This window comes from Rhinoraja longicauda, chromosome 13 (genome assembly GCF_053455715.1).
Source record: "Rhinoraja longicauda isolate Sanriku21f chromosome 13, sRhiLon1.1, whole genome shotgun sequence".
Lineage (NCBI taxonomy): Eukaryota > Metazoa > Chordata > Chondrichthyes > Rajiformes > Arhynchobatidae > Rhinoraja > Rhinoraja longicauda.
In genome coordinates, this window is record NC_135965.1 from 23368329 (window position 1) to 23387636 (window position 19308).

Consider the following 19308-nt stretch of genomic DNA (forward strand, 5'->3'; position numbering starts at 1 on the left):
CGGGGCCATTCAGTGTAAACCGAGAGGAACCAGATTGTTATACAGCACGGAAACAGGCCCTTAAGCCCAACGCCCATGCCCCATTTACACTCGTCCCACCTGTCCGCATTTAGCCATATCCACATACCTGTCCAAATGTCTTAAATGTTGTTATAGTACTGGCCTCAATTACCTCCTCTGGCAGTTCGTTCCACATACCCACTACCCTCTCCGTGAAAACAATTGCTCCTCAGATTGCTATTAAATCTTCCCCCTCTCACCTTAAATCTATGTCCTCTGATTCTTGATGTCCTCTGATCCTGCGTAAAAGATCATGTGCATTCACCCTATCTATCCCCATAATCATATACAATCTAATGTGTACTCAATGTTTACACCTTAAGGTGAGAGGGGAAAGATTTAATAGGAACCCGAGGGGCAACTTATTTACACAAAGGGTGGTGGGTATTTGGAACAAGCTGCCAGACGACGTAGTTGAGGCAAGGACTATCACAAAGCTTAAGAAGCAATTGGACAGGTACATGGATAGGAAAGGCTTTGACGGATGTGAGCCAAACGCAGACAGGTGGGACTAGTGTAGATGGAGCATATTTGTCAGCATAGGCAATTTGAGCCAAAGTGTCTGTTTCCACACGGTTTGACTCTTTGACTCTGTGTCTCTGTGTCTCTGTTACTCCATTGACTCTGTGATTCTATGACTGATGCAATGTGTTTTCAGTGCATAATCTTTCCAATAAATCTGTATATTTTGGTCCTTATCCACAGAACAGGATGGGAAATGTTATATGTTGTAGAGGTAATGGTGTAAATAATCTTGGTATGCATGACAATAATAAACCAAAAGCAAATCTCATCTTTGTTTGTTTCAGTTAGATTCCCTCACTCTTCTATCTCATTTGTGTAAAATGTTTAAGCTTTCCCCCATGACAAACCTGTAGCCCAAGTAATTTAAAAATATGCAGTAATTAATATTTCTGATCTTGTACAAAAATGGAGCAATGAATAATGAGGGTCCTGTGGGTCTAATATCTGTAGATGTTTCCCACTCCTAACTCACTAAGAGACTCTTACAGAAACAAAAGAACTGCAGATGCTGGTTTACAAAAAAGACACAAAGTGCTGGAATAACTTAGCAGCATCTCTGGAGAGCATGAATAAGTGATGTTTCGGGTCAGGATCTTTCTTCTGAGATTCTTGTTCCCTCACTGCTCCCAGACTCAGTCCCCTATCTATATCTAGGCTTGAGACTATACTAGATACCCCATTAGAATAATTCTTTGCACATACTCTACCTTCCATTGGTGTCTGCCTATAGAAACATCAGGTGCAAAAATATTAATTCATTACATTGATACCAGGAGGAAATTTGCTTCAATTAGACAATATATTAGGAATTGCCACTTTGGGAAACCAAACGTGAGTTTCAGGATTGAGAATTGATTTAAAATTCACAGCAATTTTCAGCCTTTCCAAAGGTGAAGTTCCTTTTTTATCACGTTGTCATTAATTTCACCCCAGACTCTTTCCATTTCCTTTGGAACAGCATTCCTGGCCTTTGTCCTGGTTTCCATCCGCCCTCCTCAAATACGACAGGGCATTGGTCAACCTTATTAAAGTATAGAACATTGTGAGGGACATGGAAAGGGCAGGTAGAATTTCCTTGGATAAAAATATCAAATACGAGAGGGCATTGCTTTATGCCGTGAGGGGGAAAGGATACAAGGAATTGGTAAGGCAAGTTTTTTTAGGCAGAGAATGTGCTGCCATGGCAGAAGGTGGAAGCATGCATAGCCACATTTACATGGTAGAGCATTTACACACACACATGAACATGAAAGGGAAGGAGGAATACAGACCATGATCAATAGATGGGATTAGTTTAGATTAGCATCATGTTCGGCATAGACATTGTGGCCAAAGGGCCTGTACCTGTGTTGTACTGTTCCATGCTGTTCATACCAAGTCAAACATCATCCGCTGTTGGAAAAACAACAACCTAAAACATAACTTGGTGTGCCCAAAACCTGTTGGTTTTCCAGTGTAAGGAGAGGAAATGCTGGCAACTGCACATCCCACGGTGCAGCCCATAACATCTGTGCTGAACATGATGCCAAGTTACACTAATATCCTTGGCCTGCACATGATACATATCCCTTCACTTCCTGCATATCCATGTGCCTATCTAAAACCCTCTAAATGCCACAATAGTATCTGCCTCCACCACCACCCCTGGCACTGGATTCCAGCCATCCACCACTCTATTTCTCTCACACATCTCCTTTAAACTTCACTCCTCCACTCACCTTAAAACTCTCTCCTCTAGTATTTTACAATCCCACCCTGGGAAAACGGTTCTGAATGTCTACCCTATCCACGCCTCTCCTAATTTATTCACGTCTATCAGGTATCACTTAAGCTCTAAACATTCCAGAAAAATCAATCTAAGTTTGTCCAGCCTTTCCTCATTGCTAACAACCTTTAATACAGACACCTTCTGGTAAACCTCCCCTGCACCCTCTCCAAAGTCTCCATATCCTTCCTGTGACCAGAACAGCATACAATACTCTTAATGCGGCCTGACCAAAGTCCTACAAAGCTGCAAAGGTGTATGCAGGTTCTATTTCCTATATATTGTTATTATCAAATATTATCATCATATTTAAAAAAATAAACCACTTAATAGCCCAGTGGCAGGTGACACAATGTGTAGGAAGGAACTGCAGATGCTGGTTTCACCAAAGATAGTCACAGAATGTGGGAGATGACACAAGATACCTGTTATTTTCCTGTCAAACTACAACCTGTCAGCAGGGGGCAGATGAGGACCACAAACCATGTTTCCCTCTGTCACAGATGGAGGCTGCTTCAGCCCATTGAATTTATGCCAGATCACAAAACAATCTCTTCCTCAATAAGTCGCACTAGCTTCTTGTTTTCACCCTACAAACAGCTAACAATGGCCTGTTTCCTTTTTCATCGTTACTTTTTTGCATATCTTTCATTCATTGTTCTTTATCTCTCCACATCACTGTCTACATCTCTCATTTCCCTTATCCCTAACCAGTCTGAAGAAGGGTCTCGACCCAAAACATCACCTATTCCTTCTCTCCAGAGATGCTGCCTATCCCGCTGAGTTACTCCAGCTTTTTGCGTCTATTCTCAATAATGTTCCCTGTAACCCACATTCCCATCAATTCCCCTGCAGATTCTACCACTCAACCACGCACTGGGATAATTTTCAAAGGCCAGATAACCTATCAACAGCACCTACTGGCCACAGAGAGAACATACAAACTCCACACAGACAGTCAGGATTTAATCAATGTCAATTCAATGAATCAACTGCTACAATGAGGAGGCATCTCCCCCAAGACCAACTTGCTTTAAAACCTGTCTGCCAGAAGAGGGCATTTAGGGCGCATTGTCAAACATCCATTTGTCACAATACCAAATACCAAAGCACCTGCTTCAGGGAGAGTTACTCAGGCCAACCGGACATCTTCACAGAAAATGTTTCAAAGATTCTCTTAGAATCTTCCCTGAAGAATTTCTTCACAAAGATGTGCGGGTTTGTAGATTAATTGGCCTCTGTAAATTACCCCTAATGCATAGGGAGTGGATGAGAAAGTGGGACAACATAGAACTAGTGTGAACGGGTGATCAATGGTCAGTGTGGACTCAGTGCGCCGAATAGCCTGTTTCCATGCTGTATCTTTCAATTAATCACTCATTCACTCAATTTCGCATTGACACACGCCACTGGGAACAACAAGAATTTATCATCTTTTGGTTTAGTTTAGTTTAGTTCATTATTGCCATGTGTACCAAGGTGCAGTGAAAAGCTTTTGTTTGTGTGTTATCCAGTCAAAAAAAGACGATACACAGTTACAATCAAGCTGTCTACAGTATACAGCAAATAATAAAGGTTTGTGTACCCACATAAAAAGTGGTGCTCAGTTGTTTAAAGAAGCGAGAATGGAGAAAGCAAAGAGGAAAAGAGAATCTCCATCCACACACGTCTGTCACGCCAGTGAAGGCAAGGTTTGTCTAATCTGCCACCTCTGCTCAGAACACAATGAATACGTTTATTGGACAAGTATTTACACATACAAGGAATGTGCCTTGGTGCTCCGCTTGCAAGTAACAACACGAACATACAGTAAACAATTAAGAATAAAGCTTAAAACATTAAAACATTAAGAATACAACATTACAGTTTAAACATGCGAGTGAAATAAACCAGAGCAAAAAGAGACTACAGACTTTTGGTTATTGAGTAGAGCTACTACTCGCGGAAAAAAAGCTTTTTTTATGTCTGGCTGTGGCTGCTTTGACAGTCCGGAGTCGCCTTCCAGAGGGAAGTGCTTCAAAGAGTTTGTGGCCAGGGTGAGAAGGGTCAGAGATGATCTTGCCCACTCGCTTCCTGACCCTTGCAGTGTACAGTTCGTCAATGGGAGGGGGGGGGGGGGGGAAAGGTTGCAGCCAACAACATTCTCAGCTGATCGAACGATTCGTTGCAGCCTCTGGATGCCATGCTTGGTGGCTGAGCCAAACCAGACCACGATGGAGAAGGTGAGGACAGACTCTACTATGGCAGTATAGAATTGGACCATCATTGCCTGTGACAGATTGGTTCCTCAGCTGCTGCAGGACGTACATCCTCTGTTGGGGCTTTTTGACTGTGGAATCGATGGTGGCCTCCCATTTAAGGTCCTTGGAGATGATGGTTCCAAGGAACTTAAATGACCACACAGATGTGACTGTGGTGTTGTTGATGGTGAGTGGGGGGAGGGTAGGGGAGCTCTCCAAAAGTCTACAATCAGTTCCACTGTCTTAAGAGCATTGAGCTCCAGGTTGTTACGAAGGCACCAGAATGCCAGCTGTGTCACTTCCTGTCTGTAGGCAGATTCCTCCCCATCCCCAGTTGGTTACAATGCTGTGACCAAATATCATTGCCTGGCTCGAGAGACAGTAACAGATACCTTGTCATAGAATCATCGAGCTGTACAGCATGGAAGTAGCCGCTTCAACCCAGCCTGTCTATTCCAACCAAGTGGGTATTGGCATTGATATTGGTTTATGCTTGTCACATGAATCAAGATACAATGACAAGCTTTGTTTGTGCGCTAGGCAGTCAAATCAGACGTGACTGGTATAGGTATTGATTTATTCTTGTCATGTGTGCCAAGCTGCAGTGGAGACCTTTATTTGTGTGCTGTTGTTGTGGACAAAGCCTCGTCTAATTGATCACAGCTGCTGCACAATCTGGAGACCAAACCCACGCATGGCCGAACTAAATAATATTCTTAGATAAATGAGAACATTGACAAAGGCAGCAACGTAAACATGGCCTTCATGGATGAGAGCAAGGCTTTGGGCAAGGTCCCACATAGTCAAACAACTTGATCACTGTATAACCACCATGCCCACATTAAATCAGGTTGAGATGTATGCATTGTAGGGAGGGGCAGTGCTGATGGAGTGCCGCACTGTGGGAGGGGCGATGAGGGAGCGCCGCACTGTGGGAGGGGCAGTGAGGGAGTGCCGCACTGTGGAGGGGCGGTGAGGGAGCGCCGCACTGTGGGAGGGGCGGTGAGGGAGTGCCGCACTGTGGGAGGGGCAGTGAGGGAGTGCCACACTGTGGGAGGGGCAGTACTGAGGGAGTGCCGCACTGTGGGAGGGGCAGTGAGGGAGTGCCGCACTGTGGGAGGGGCGATGAGGGAGCGCCGCACTGTGGGAGGGGCAGTGAGGGAGTGCCACACTGTGGGAGGGGCAGTACTGAGGGAGAGCTGCACTGTGGGAGGGGCAGTGAGGGAGCGCCGCACTGTGGGAGGGGCAGTGAGGGAGCGCCGCACTGTGGGAGGGGCAGTGAGGGAGCGCCGCACTGTGGGAGGGGCGGTGAGGAAGAGCCGCACTGTGGGAGGGGCAGTGAGGGAGCGCCGCACTGTGGGAGGGGCAGTGAGGGAGTGCCACACTGTGGGAGGGGCAGTACTGAGGGAGAGCCGCACTGTGGGAGGGGCGGTGAGGGAGTGCCGCACTGTGGGAGGGGCAGTGAGGGAGTGCCACACTGTGGGAGGGGCAGTACTGAGGGAGAGCCGCACTGTGGGAGGGGCGGTGAGGGAGTGCCGCACTGTGGGAGGGGCAGTGAGGGAGTGCCACACTGTGGGAGGGGCAGTACTGAGGGAGAGCCGCACTGTGGGAGGGGCAGTACTGAGGGAGTGCCGCACTGTGGGAGGGGCGATGAGGGAGCGCCGCACTGTGGGAGGGGCAGTGAGGGAGTGCCACACTGTGGGAGGGGCAGTACTGAGGGAGAGCTGCACTGTGGGAGGGGCAGTGAGGGAGCGCCGCACTGTGGGAGGGGCAGTGAGGGAGCGCCGCACTGTGGGAGGGGCAGTGAGGGAGCGCCGCAGTGTGGGAGGGGCGATGAGGAAGAGCCGCACTGTGGGAGGGGCGGTGAGGGAGTGCCACACTGTGGGAGGGGCAGTGAGGGAGTGCCACACTGTGGGAGGGGCGATGAGGAAGAGCCGCACTGTGGGAGGGGCGGTGAGGAAGAGCCGCACTGTGGGAGGGGCAGTGAGGGAGTGCCACACTGTGGGAGGGGCGATGAGGAAGAGCCGCACTGTGGGAGGGGCGGTGAGGAAGAGCCGCACTGTGGGAGGGGCGGTACTGAGGGATTGCCTTACTTTCACTTTCCTTCTTTGAATACTTTTGACCCTACATCACACTTGTTGCTTTTGTGATCAGACATAATATCAGACACACCCATTCCCAGATTGCAACAAGCTCTGTTAAAAATAGACAGAGCAGCTGAATACCAATAACTTGGACTGGTTCATGTAGTAACAGCTCCCTGACAAACAGCATAACTCAACCTTCTTGCAACCCTAACCTTCCCTTCTTTATAAACAACCCTAAAGTGTTACCTCTACTCCTTGCTCTAACCCAACTGCCCCTATGGTCTGCCTTTTACCTTCCAGGGTCAAAGGGTACGATGGGGGCCACTGTTCAATTAATGGAGTGCCGCAACATAAATTTCCGATGTAAACATCTGTTGTACAGAGCGATTGCATCTGATTCCACCATCACCTCTCGCCACACATTCCAGATGCTAACCACTTTCTCTGTAAAAATCTTTTCCCTCACATCCTCTTTAAATCTCCTTCCCCTCACTTTAAACCTCTGCCCTCTCGTTTTTATTATCCTCCAACTTGGGAACAATAGGCCGAAGGGCCTATTTTCATGTCCTAAAACTGTTTGATTCATTAACTCTAAGGAATCAAAGAATTAAAGGGCACGGAAATAGGCCATTCGGCCCACCTTGACATGCCAACCAAGTTGGCCCTTCCTATCCAAATATCTGTCCAGAAGTCTTTTAAAAGTCAGCATTGTATCTGCGTCTATCGCTTCTTCTGGCAACTCGTTCCAGACACACAGTACTCTCAGAAGGAAGAAGTTGCCTTTGAGGCACCTCTTAAATCTCTCCCTTCTCATCATAAGCCTATGCCCCCTAGTTTTAAAATCCTCTGCCCTGGGAAAAGGACTGTGTGTTCACTGTGAGGAGGGTGCTACTGGCCCTAATCCATGGGAAAATCCTTGGGAAAATGTCTGGGCAAGAGAGTCATAGAATCACAGAGTTGTGCAGCACAGAAACTGGCCCTTTGGGCCATCACCTCTATGCCAAACTTGTTCTCCATTTGCTCCAATCCCATTTTCTTACACTAGGACTGTATACCTCACTGACTTAAATGTCCTATGTAAATGTCTGCAATACAGAGCAATTGTATCTGATTCCACCATCTGCTCTGGCCGCACGGTCTAGATGCCAACCACTTTCTCTGTGAAAATCTTCCCCCTCACATCCTCTTTAAATCTCCTTCCTACAAACCTTAAATCTCTGCCCTCTCCTTTTTATTACCCCCAAACTTGGGAACAATATTCCGACTCCCAATTCCCTCTCAATGCCACATAATTTTACACGGCCTTATCATGTCACTCCTCAGCCTTCATCACTCCAGAGAAAACAAGCCCAGCCTGTCCAATCTCTCCCCAGTCTTCCAAACCAGGCAATATTCTGGTGAATCTCCTTTGCACTCTCTGCAGAACAATCACATCTATATACTAAAACTTTCCTTTGTTCGCTTGTTCCTGAACTACAGCCAAAATGGTACATGATAGCGTGACACTTTTCGGCCCACCTTACTCACCGTCGTCCCGTGGTCCTATGGCAGATGTTTCATTAAAATCGGTGTTATATTTTTTAAGTTATTCACATTTTAAAGTTTAAAAAACCGCGCTTGCGCAGTTGGGGCTCCGTTAATCTGGTACTTACATAAGATGGCCACCGCATCCGCGCGTGCACAGAACAAACGCATCCATGCCTGCGCAGTTCGGGCCCGTTGAGCAGGGCTCGGCCGCCTATGTCTTGGGGGTGGGTTTGGCGGCTCCGTAGAAGTGGGAGAGTCAGGCCTGCCTGGTGCCGGGGGAAGCAGCCAGAGCCTGGGCCTGGACGTGATCGGGTAACCACGAGCCTGAGGTGGGCCAAGGGGAAAGGCGGCAGCAGCAGCGGAGACTGGGCGTTGGTGGAGGCCGAGGTCTGGCGCTGGTCCTGCCCTCGGCTCCCCCATCCCCCCTCCTCTCCCCGGCCAGCTCAACACCTTCCCCTCGCTGCCCAGAGTCTAAATGCAGTCTAACCAGTGTTTAGTTTAGAGATACAGTGTGGAAACAAGCCCTTCAGCCCACCGAGCCCATGCTGTCCAGGATCACTCTTACACTAGTTCTATCCTATACACCAGGGACAATTTACAGAGGCCAATTAACCTATAAACATGCACATCTTTGAGATGTGGGTGGAAATCGAAACACTTAGATGTAACCCATACGGTCACAGGGAGAACGGACAAACTCTGTACAGACAGCATCCGCAGCCAGGATTGAACCCAGGTCTCTGACGCTGTGAGGCAGCAACTCTACCGTTGTGCCACTGTGCCGACCAGTATAACGTTGCAACAGTTTCTCAAGTCCTACATTTCCTATCCATGTACCTGTCCAAGTGTCATTTAAATTATATTATCGTACCTGCCCCAACTACCTCCTCTGGCAACTCGTTCCATACACCCACCATCCTCGGTGTGGAAAATGTTGACCCTCAGGTTCCTATTAAATCTTGCCCCTCTCAACTTAAATCTATGTCCTCTGGTTCTCGATTCCCCTCTCCTGGGCAAACGTGTGCATTCACTCTACCTATTCCCGTAGGAAAATAACTGCAGATGCTAGTTCAAATCGTAGGTAGACACAAAATGCTGGAGTACCTCAGCGGGTCAGGCAGCATCTCAGGAGAGAAGGAATGGGTGACGTTTCGGGTCTGAAGAAAGGTCTCAACCCGAAACGTCACCCATTCCTTCTCTCCTGAGATGCTGTCTGACCCGCTGAGTTACTCCAGCATTTTGTTTCTACCCACCTATTCCCGTCATGATTTTATCCACCTCTGTAAAATCACCATTCAGCCTCCTGCAATCCAAGGAATGCACTCCTAACCTGCTCAAACTCCTCATGTAGCTCAGGCGACTCCTGACAACATCCAGGTAAACATCCCGCTGTTATTCCAGACACTCCCGGACATCTGCTGTGAGCACGCAGTGGCTCAGAGGTGTCGAGTGGGGTCCACCTTGCAGTGCCCTTTTAAATATAGTGGTTTAAATAAGAGTGAATGCATCAGGAGCGAGGAGGAGCCGTGTGTCTGGGGCGTGGAGGCAAGTGAGAGAGAGAGAGAGAGAGAGAGAGGCGTCCGGTCACACCCGCCAGGAGCCTGTTCTTGGTGCCAGAGTTGGGCTCCTATCCCTGGATTACAGGTAAGCGGCAGACTCCGGGATCCTGAAGTGTCCCCCAGAGTATAGCTCAGCCAGTGCCCAAAGCGGCATTGACAGTAAACACCAATGCTTCAGGGAGGGAATGGGTTGGGATCTCCCTGCACTTCCTCCCACTACTCCTCGTCCACCCACAGCCCACCCCCTCCCCTGATCTTCCAGCCTCATCACCCAAACCCACCCCTCCCTCCCTCCCTGGCACCTGGCACACCAGGTTCGGAGGGTCTGGCACTAAATCTAAGCTCTCCCCTTTCCCCAGTAGACATGTTGCAGATGTGTACCTCCATTATTAAACATTTCCCCTCTCGCCTTAAACCTTTGTCCTCTGGTTCTTGATTTCCCCAACCCTGGTAAAAGACCCTGTGCATTCGCCCCATCTATTCACCTCATGATTTTATACACCTCTACAAGATCACCCTCATCCTCCTGCGCTCCAAGGAATAAAGTCCTAGCCTGCACGGCCGTTCAGTCCTGGCAACATCCTAGTTGCCAGGACACGACTCGACCAGCAATGGGCTGCTCACTCCCCAACTGTTTTGGGTTCAGTAGGGGAGGGGAGAGGAGGTGGGCCATTTATTGCCCCCTTGGCTCAGCACTGCAACCATCTGGCAGTCTTCCAGAGAGTGGGATTGGGGAGGGAATCTGCCAAGAACGGTGTTCAGAGTGTGGGTGAGGGGAGATGGTGGGTGGGCAGTGGAGTTGAAAACTGAAGGGGTAAAGTCGTAGCCTGCTGTTTCTGAGAACACCAGGCTGGGCAAGAGAGGGTACGGATTGGTGGGGCAGGAGTGGGATGAGTTATACAGAGGCCACTGTGATTAAAGATAGACACAAAGTTCTGGTGTAAATCAGCGGGTCAGGCAGCATCTCTAGAGAAAAAAGATGGGTGATTTTTCGGGTTGCGGCCCTTCTCCAGACTGGATAACTCACTCAGTGGTGGAGCTTTAGAAAAGTGAGCAGCAGCTTTGTCACCATCCGTCCACTCATGCACAGCAGCTGATACAAAGCTCAAGGGTCAACAGTGTGCACTTGTCATATTTACCGACAATGTAACAATGAAATTCTTACTTGCTGCAGCTTTTAACAGGCCTGGAAACAAAATAACACACAGAAAAATATATAATAATCAACAATGCAATAAATTAAAAACCATAATATTAGGCAACCATAATAGTGCAAAACCAAAGTCTATAGTCAATCAAAGACACAGTCCATAGAAGATCATGCTTGCTGAGGTTAGTGTTGTGCAGTGTTCGAAAGCCTGATGGTTGCTGGGAAGAAGCTCTTTTTGAATCTGGAGGTCATGGTTTTCAGGCTCCTGTACCTTCCTTTTGATGGTAGCAGTGAGATGAGTGTGTGGGTCTCTGATGATGCTGGCTACCTTTTTGAGGTGGTGCCTCCTCTACATCCCTTCGATGGTGGGGAGGTCAATACCCATGATCCACCACTCTCTGCAGTCTCCTTTGTTCCTGGATGTATGAGTTGCCGAACCAGTCAGTTTGAAGAAGGATCCCAAACTGAAGCGTCACCGATCCATGTTTTCCCAAGGATGTTGCCTGACCCGCTGAGTTACTCCAGCACTTTGTGTCTGAATTTTCAGTCAGTGTGCTCTCCGGAGTAAGTCCGAACAGTAACATCTGACTGTGCGCACCAACTATTTATAAACCTGTAGAAAGCTGGTCCAGTGCCCCACCCTATTTCTCACTGCCCCAGAGGCCAGTTGGTTTCTGTTGTCAATAAGCCAAGTTTGTTCTGATTCACTGACCTCTACTATAGTGCAGACATCCAGCTGGACAGGACAGGGTGACACATACAGTCACAGTGCAGAATTCACTGTGCCTGTCACTCTCACTCAGCTGGACCACTGCTCCTGGTAGTGGGAGATATTCCCAGTGGGAAGGATGTGGTGACATTGGAGAGGGCCCAGAGAAGGTTTATGAGAATGATCCCAGGAATGATTGGGTTAACATATGATGAACATTTGACGGCTCTGGACCTGTACTCACTGAAGTTTAGAAGGATGAGGAGGGACCTCATTGAAACTTAATGAATAGTGAAAGGCCTGGATGGAGTGGATGTGGAGAGGATGTTTCTACTAGTGGGAGAGCCCAGGACCAGAGGGCAGAGCCTCGGAATAATAGGATATACCCTTAGAATGGAGATGAGGAGGAATTTCTTTAGTCAGAGGGTGGTGAATCTGTGGAATTCATTGCCACAGATGGCGGTGAAGGCCAAGTCAATTGATATTTTTAAGGCAGTGATTGATAGATTCTTGTGTCAGGGGTTATGAGAAGAAAGGAGGAGAATGGGGTTGAGAAGGAAAGATAGATCAGTCAAGATCGAATGGTGGAGTAGACATGATGGGCCGAATGGCCCAATTCTGTTCCTCCAACTTATGAACTAGTGTAATGGTGATCACTAGTTGGTGCTGACTCAATGGGCTGAAGGGCCTGTTGTAAATCTGTGGAATTCTCTGCCTCAGAAGGCAGTGGAGGCCAATTCTCTGGATGCTTTCAAGAGAGAGTTAGGTAGAGCTCTTAATGATAGCGGAGTCAGGGTGTGTGGGAAGAGGCAGGAACAGGGTACTGATTGTGGATGATCAGCCATGATCACATTGAATGGCGGTGCTGGCTCGAAGGGCCCAATGGCCTCCTCCTGCACCGATAGTCTATTGTCTATGCTGTATTTCTAAACTAAACCAAACTAAATGGCTGTTCCCATTCTCTACTGTTCGAGTGCGAAGTTCAGACTCTGGAGGGAATGAATGTGTGTTGTTAAGTAGGGTTAGGTACGAGTGCAGATGGTCTTGGGTGTGTATGTTTGATGTTGAGAGACTTCTAAAGAAACTCATAGGGTCCCATTTTTAAAAAATAGGCTGACATTTAATACAGAAAGAAGTGGTACCTGTTGCTGTTTCAAACGTTTATTAGGCCCAAGCTAGGAGCGTTGTATCCAGAAAAAGACACAAAGTGCTGGATTAACTCAGTGGGACAGGCAGCATCTCTGGAGAAGATGGATAGGGTCGGAACCTTCTTCAGGCTGATAATCTGGGGGGGGGGGGGGGGGGGGGGGGGTGGAAGAAAGCTGGAAGGGAGGAGGGGCATGAACAAACCTGGCAGATAATAGGCCGACACAGGTGAGGAAAGTTATTTGACAGGCAGATGGTTGAACATGGGCCAGAGATGAAAAGTTAGGTTTAAGTATTGAAGAATTGCAAATTGTGAAACTAGAGGAAGGAATGTAGGTGGAAGGTGAGGGGGGAAATAGATGCGAGTCTAGGTGGGGCATAGGAGAGAGGGCATGTGGAGCATGGGGATGGGGGGGGGGGGAGGAAAGCAAGAGGCTATGTGGAAAGAACAGAGAGGCGGACGGTTATGTAGTTACTTAAAATTGGAGAGATCAATCTTCATACCGTTGGATTGGAAATGACCCAAGCTGAATACGAGGTGCCGTTCCTCCAGTTTGCGTGTAGCCTCATTCTGACAATGGAGGAGGCATAGGAAAGAAAGGTCAGTATGAGAATGGGAAAGGGAGTTAAAATGATTAGCAACCGGGAAATCCATTAGGTCTTGGTGAACCAAGTGGAGTATTGTTTGTAGCTCTGGGTCCCACACTCTGGAGTCAGAGCCCGGAGGGAGCACATGCATTCATTGATCTTCCAGAGATGAAAGACTTCAGTTACTGGGCAGTCAAGATGAAGATGGGGCTGCTACCTTAAGAGCAGAAAAAGTGAGTGAAGATTTGATGGAGTCTCAAAATCTTGAAGGGTTTGATAGATTGGCGGGGTGTATTTCCAAGGGAATAGAGGATGGTGACCAGATGACGTGAAGTGAAGACAATCAGCAAAGGAACAAGAGACAAGAGAGTAGAGGAATCAACAACAGGGGGACGCAGGATTAAGGAGAGCAAAAATAATTTTAAAGGGCATCTGAGAGGAATGGTTTTTTTTAAACATAAAGAGTGGTTGATATGTGGAACACTTTGCCAGAGGAAGTGATAAAATCAGATATCATCTCTATGTTTAAGACATTTAAACAGACATTTAAATAGGCAAATCATAGAAGATCCCAAAAGAGGCGATGGGCATGAGTGTAGATGGGCTGAAAGTCAGCAGGGACATGGTGGGCTGAAGGGCCTGTTTCTCTGCTCCACGGTTAGGATTCTGGGCAGAATTTGTGATCTGGAATGTGCTGCCGGAAAGGCTGCAGGAAGCAGCTTTTATGGTGAATCAGCTATTTCACAGAACAACTGAACACTTTCACATTCATTCTTACTGACACCGGCCTATTAATTGACAACAAATTCTCTATGCGGTCTAGTCAGGCATCACACTGGGCTGAGTCCAGGAAAGCAAAATTGAACCTGCAGATGCCAGAACTTTGAAATAAAAAGGGAAAATGCTGGACATTTTCAGTGGTTGAGACCGCACATAACGTTTAAGGTCAGTGTCTGTTTGGTAACACTTTCTCCACAGACGACGCCTGACCTGTTGAATATTTTCAGATTTCTTGTTTTAAATTAGTCCAGGTGCCTGCTATAATCAATCCCATTGCATCGCGAGGCAGCAGGGTGTGGGGACTTTCATTGATGGGTGAACACCAGTAGCTGGCCTCAGTAACTGATCACCTGGCTGCCAAAAACACTTCTGCTCAGTCCTTGGCTACGCGATCTCCCGGTTGCCAAACATTCCAGCCCCCCTTCCCATTCCCACACTGACCTTTCTGCCCTCTGCCTCCTCCACCGTTAGAGTCAGGTCACACAAAAATTGGAGGAACAGCACCTCATATTTTGTTTGGGCAGCTTACATCCCAGTGGTATGAATATTGATTTTCTAACTTCAAGCAACTATTGCATTTTCTTCCCCCCCACCTCCACCACCCTAGTCGTCCTACTAGTTCCACTATTTGCATCCTTGGATTCCTCTTGTTAGCATATCTTCTCCAGCTAACAATGGTTCATTATAGAATCCACCTTTCCTAATGACATCTGTTGATGGCCCTGGTTTGTTCTGGCCATTTCTTACCTTCAGTTTCTTCTCTGCTTCTATCTTTCAGTCTGAAGAAGGGTTCCAAACCCAAAACATCACCTATTCCTTTTCTCCAGAGATGCTGCATGACCCACTAAGTTACTCCAGCACTTTGTGTCTAGTCTCAGTAAGTGCTGGGCAAAGCGACAGCCAGACTGAGGAGGAGTATCGTGCACTGAACCTCACTGCAGACGTGCTCTCAGCTGTAGTGTGCCCCAGTGTTCTGTGTCACCCCTTAGCTGGCATCCAGTAAAGCCACTGCCTCAAAGCACCAGAGTGCCAGGTTCAATCTCAACCTCAGGTGTTGGCTGTGTGGAGTTTGTATGTTCTCTCTGTGACCGTGTGGGTTTCCTCTGGGTGTTCCGGTTTCCTCCCACATCCGAAAGACATCAGGAAACCACAACACCCGGAGGATCCCACGAGGTCACGGGCGAATGTACATACTCCACACACACTGCCCAAGGTCAGGCTCGAACCTGGGTCTCTGGCACTGAGATAGCGGGTCTACCCGCTGTGCCACACTGTGTTTCATTGATCTTTCTCTTGACAGAAGCTTGGATCGATTTCCAAATGGCAGCAAAGCCTTCTGATCGTGGAAGGAGGATGGGAGGTGACGTGAATCGGCCTAGGCCTATGAAGGGGGCAGTGCCCGGTATTGGTGAGGCAGCCAGCCCTACCGCCTCAGGCACCAAGACCCGGGGTGTGGGAGCCCGGTCTGCGCCTGGCAGCCCCCACACACCATTCAACGTGGGAACTCCTACAAACCCTCGCTCCACAGCCCCGGCAGCTCGGAGAACCACCAGCTCGAGCAGCAGAGAGCCAATGAGCCCCAGCAAGAGCGCTCCGTCCCCCGGCAGGAAGGCCAGTCCTGCTCCCAGGGCAGTGGGCAAGGCCACTACCGCTGCTATCCAGCCCAGCGAGAAGATCAACGAGCAGAAGGCAGCAGAAATTGAGATGGAGACCCGCGGGCAGCGGGAGAACCCCGAGTGGTTCAAGTGGCGCAGTAACCGTATCACAGCCTCCGTCGCCCACAAGATCTCCCACAGCAAGTTCGTGAACGGGAAGAGCAGCGAGGTGCCGCAGTCCTACCTCAAGTCGATCACGGACCCGGGCCCCAATGTGCTTGTTCGAGCCATGAAATGGGGCATTGACCACGAGCCCATCGCCCTCCGGCAGTACGAGAAGCTCAAGCCCGAGGTGGTGAAGGGAGAGGTCGAGATCCGTCCTTGCGGCCTCTTCATCGATCCGGCCAAGAACTGGCTGGCGGCGAGTCCCGACGCGGTGGTGCTGGACAAGCTGACCAGGACCAAGGTGGGCCTGGTGGAGGTGAAATGCCCCTACAAACACCGGAACCACACTATCGCCGAGGCCTGCGAAGACCGAAACTTCTGCTTGGAGAACAAGGACCATCTTCAGCTGAAGAAGAACCACACTTATTTCACGCAGATTCAATGTCAGATGGCTGTGACGGGCATCACCAAAGCGGATCTAGTGGTCCACACTAACCATGACACTGAGATCATCCCCGTGAAGTTCGACACTGACTTCTGGCAGGAAACAGTGGAGAAGCTGGAGGACTTCTACGTCAGAGCAGTCTTGCCAGAAATACAGCCGCTAAACCCAGCCCTGGCACGGGAAGAATAATTCCGGAGAAACCTGCTGGGGTCCACACTTAATAGAAACATAGAAAACAGGTGCAGGCCATTCGGCCCTTCGAGCCAGCACCGCCATTCAATATGATCATGGCTGATCATCCAAAATCAGTTTATTGTTCCTGCTTTCTCCTCATATCCCTTGATTCTTCTAGCCCTAAGAGCTATATCTAACTCTCTCTTGAATAGATGTCCTATGAATAAATCTCCCAATACTCCTTCCGTTGGGACTTCAGGAACAATGCTTTGAAATACCTCTGGATGTAAAGGGGCTTTTGTGACAGATTGCCGAGAGCTTTATGAACCTGAAATGTTCACTCTGTTTCTCTCTCCACATATGCCGCCTGATCTGTTGAGTGTTTCCAAGCTTCCTCAGGTTTATTTTACTGTAAAATATTCCCAATGGTGTGCAAGGAATTTCAATTCTCTGGATGACAGTAACATTTCTTCTGGTGTGGGAGCTGGTATATTGAGCAGAAATTGCAGAAGCTGCAGGCTTGTGTCAAACACAAGGGCAAGCTAGCATTCATAAGTTATAGGAGTAGAATTAGGCCATTTGGCCATCAAGTCTATAATAATAATAATAATAATAATAATAAACATTTATTTTATATAGCGCTTTTCCAAATGCTCAAAGACGTTTTACAAAAACAGTCAAGACATAAAAACAAACAAACGAACTGTCCTGACGGAGAAGCGGCGAACAAATAGCGCCAGCGCCCTCTCACGTCAGGGTCCGGCAGTAGACAATAAAGAACACAAGACACACAATTACAATTTTTAACACAAACAGCCATCATAGTGATTGCTCCAGGCACACCCTCACTGTGATGGAAGGCAAAGAAAAGTCTTATCTCCTCCTCATTCTTCTCCCGTGGTGCCACGAGGCGATCGAGGCTCCCGACTTTTGAAGCCCCCACCGGTCGATGGAAAGTCCCAGGGCTGAGCCAAGCAGGCCGATGAAAGTCCTGAGCCCCCACCGGGCGATGGAAAGTGCCGCGGCCAGGCCACGCAGGGTGATGAGGGGTGGTCGAAGCTGCTACGGCTGGAGCTCCCGAAAGCCGGTCGGCAGCCAGGGACCTGCGAACTCCCGATGTTGCGGTCTGCATGGCCCACGGCCGAAGCCTCCGAGATGGTAAGTCCAGGCCCTGCGACCGGAGTCTTAAAGGTCGATCCCAGCTGGAGGCCGCCGACTCCACAGTGTTCGGCCGTAGCGCGAACGGAGACACAACACGGTAAAGGTCGCTTCTCCGTTGAGGAGGAGATTAGAAAAAAAAGGTTTCCCCCACCCAATCCCCCCCCCCACATATACAGAGTTAAAAATAAATCAAAAGAAACATTTAAACGATAACAAAGACAAAACAAAAAAAAAGACAGAGAGACTGCCGGTGAGCCGCAACTGCAGAACGCAGCCACGCCCCCATCCGACTCCTTCTTTCAATCATGGCTGATTTATCTTTCCCTCCCAACTCCATTCTCCCCATAACCCTGACACCTTTACTAATCAAGAATCTGTCAATCTGCACCTTAAAAATATCCAATGACTTGGCCTCTACAGCCTTCTGTGGCAATGAATTCCACAGATTCGCCACTCTCTGACCAAAGAAATTCCTCCTCATCTTTCTAAAAGTATATCTTTTTATATTTTGAGGCTATGACCTCTGGTCCTAGATTCTCCCACGTGCAAACATCCTCTCCACATCCACTCTATCCAAGCCTTTCACTGTTCCTTGGCGTACCACTGGCTACTCGTCTTGCCTCGGAAGAGGATGATATGTGAAACTACCTCCATATTAAGAGATCACGTGTCAAAGGTGAAAGGAACATTATGATTTTACCTCCGGATCACGGAAGTATTGGGAATGCTGTGTCTTCAAGGTCTGAACGTTGACAAAAATCAATTTAATGTGGACTGCCTGGTGTATGGAAATATGTACCTGGGAAACAGGAGCTGCCTGTCTCTTACTCTGCACTGTTAACCAGAGGGAACTTCATTTGAACTCTGGTCACCCTATTGCGCCAGTCAGGGAAAGCTTTGGAATGATTCTGGTTGGCACTTTGTCATTAAACAATCATTAACTGGAGGGAGAAAATATTGTAGCTGCCTTGCGATTTTTGGTTTGTGATTTATGATGCTGCTTTGAATAAATCTCTGCTTAGCCTGCTTATAACGATCTTGCACTTTGTGTTGAAAACACTTTTGTTGAGTTGGGTATGTTTGGGCAAACGTGGGTTGGTGGGACCAGCTTAGGTGGGCACCTTGGTCGGCAAAACCTGAAATAGGCTGCAGGATTGTCCCTGTGCAATATGACACTGACTCTTTGAATTAAGAAGAGAGGGGAAGATTTATCATATATCATATCATATATCTACAGCCGGAAACAGGCCTTTTCGGCCCTCCAAGTCCGTGCCGCCCAGTGATCCCCGTACATCAACACTATCCTACACCCACTAGGGACAATTTTTACATTTACCCAGCCAATTAACCTACATACCTGTACGTCTTTTAATAGGAATCCTAGAGGCAACTTTTTAAACACAAAGGGTGGTGGATGTAAGGAATGAGCTGCCAGCGGAGGTAGTTGAGGCAGGTACTGCAACAATATTTAAAAGACACTTGGACAGGTACATGGATAGATAAGGATTAGAGGGATATGGGCCAAACATGGGCACTTTGGTCGGCATGGATGTATTGGGCTGAACCTTTCATGTCCATGGATCTGACCAAATGTCTTTCAAATGTTGTTATAGTACCTGCTTCAACTACCTC

The 19308-nt window shown here is 48.2% G+C and overlaps 2 protein-coding genes across 3 annotated transcripts in view; one reads left to right on the plus strand and one right to left on the minus strand.

Moving 5' to 3' along the window:
* LOC144599175 (uncharacterized) overlaps positions 1–9659 on the minus strand; it is a 33093-nt gene extending 23434 nt beyond the window's left edge. The window contains exon 1 of one of the 2 annotated variants that reach the window (XM_078409913.1): positions 9535–9659. The gene's annotated coding sequence lies outside the window, so the exon portion shown is untranslated. The remainder of the gene's footprint in view (positions 1–9534) is intronic. The other variant, XM_078409915.1, reaches the window with a different exon arrangement.
* Positions 9660–9721: 62 nt separating this feature from the next.
* LOC144599176 (uncharacterized) lies at positions 9722–18700 on the plus strand. Its single transcript, XM_078409916.1, has 2 exons — positions 9722–9848; positions 15437–18700. The coding sequence occupies exon 2, from the start codon at positions 15457–15459 to the stop codon at positions 16528–16530; it is 1074 nt and encodes a 357-aa protein (XP_078266042.1). The 5' UTR covers positions 9722–9848; positions 15437–15456; the 3' UTR covers positions 16531–18700.
* The last annotated feature ends 608 nt before the right edge of the window (positions 18701–19308 follow it).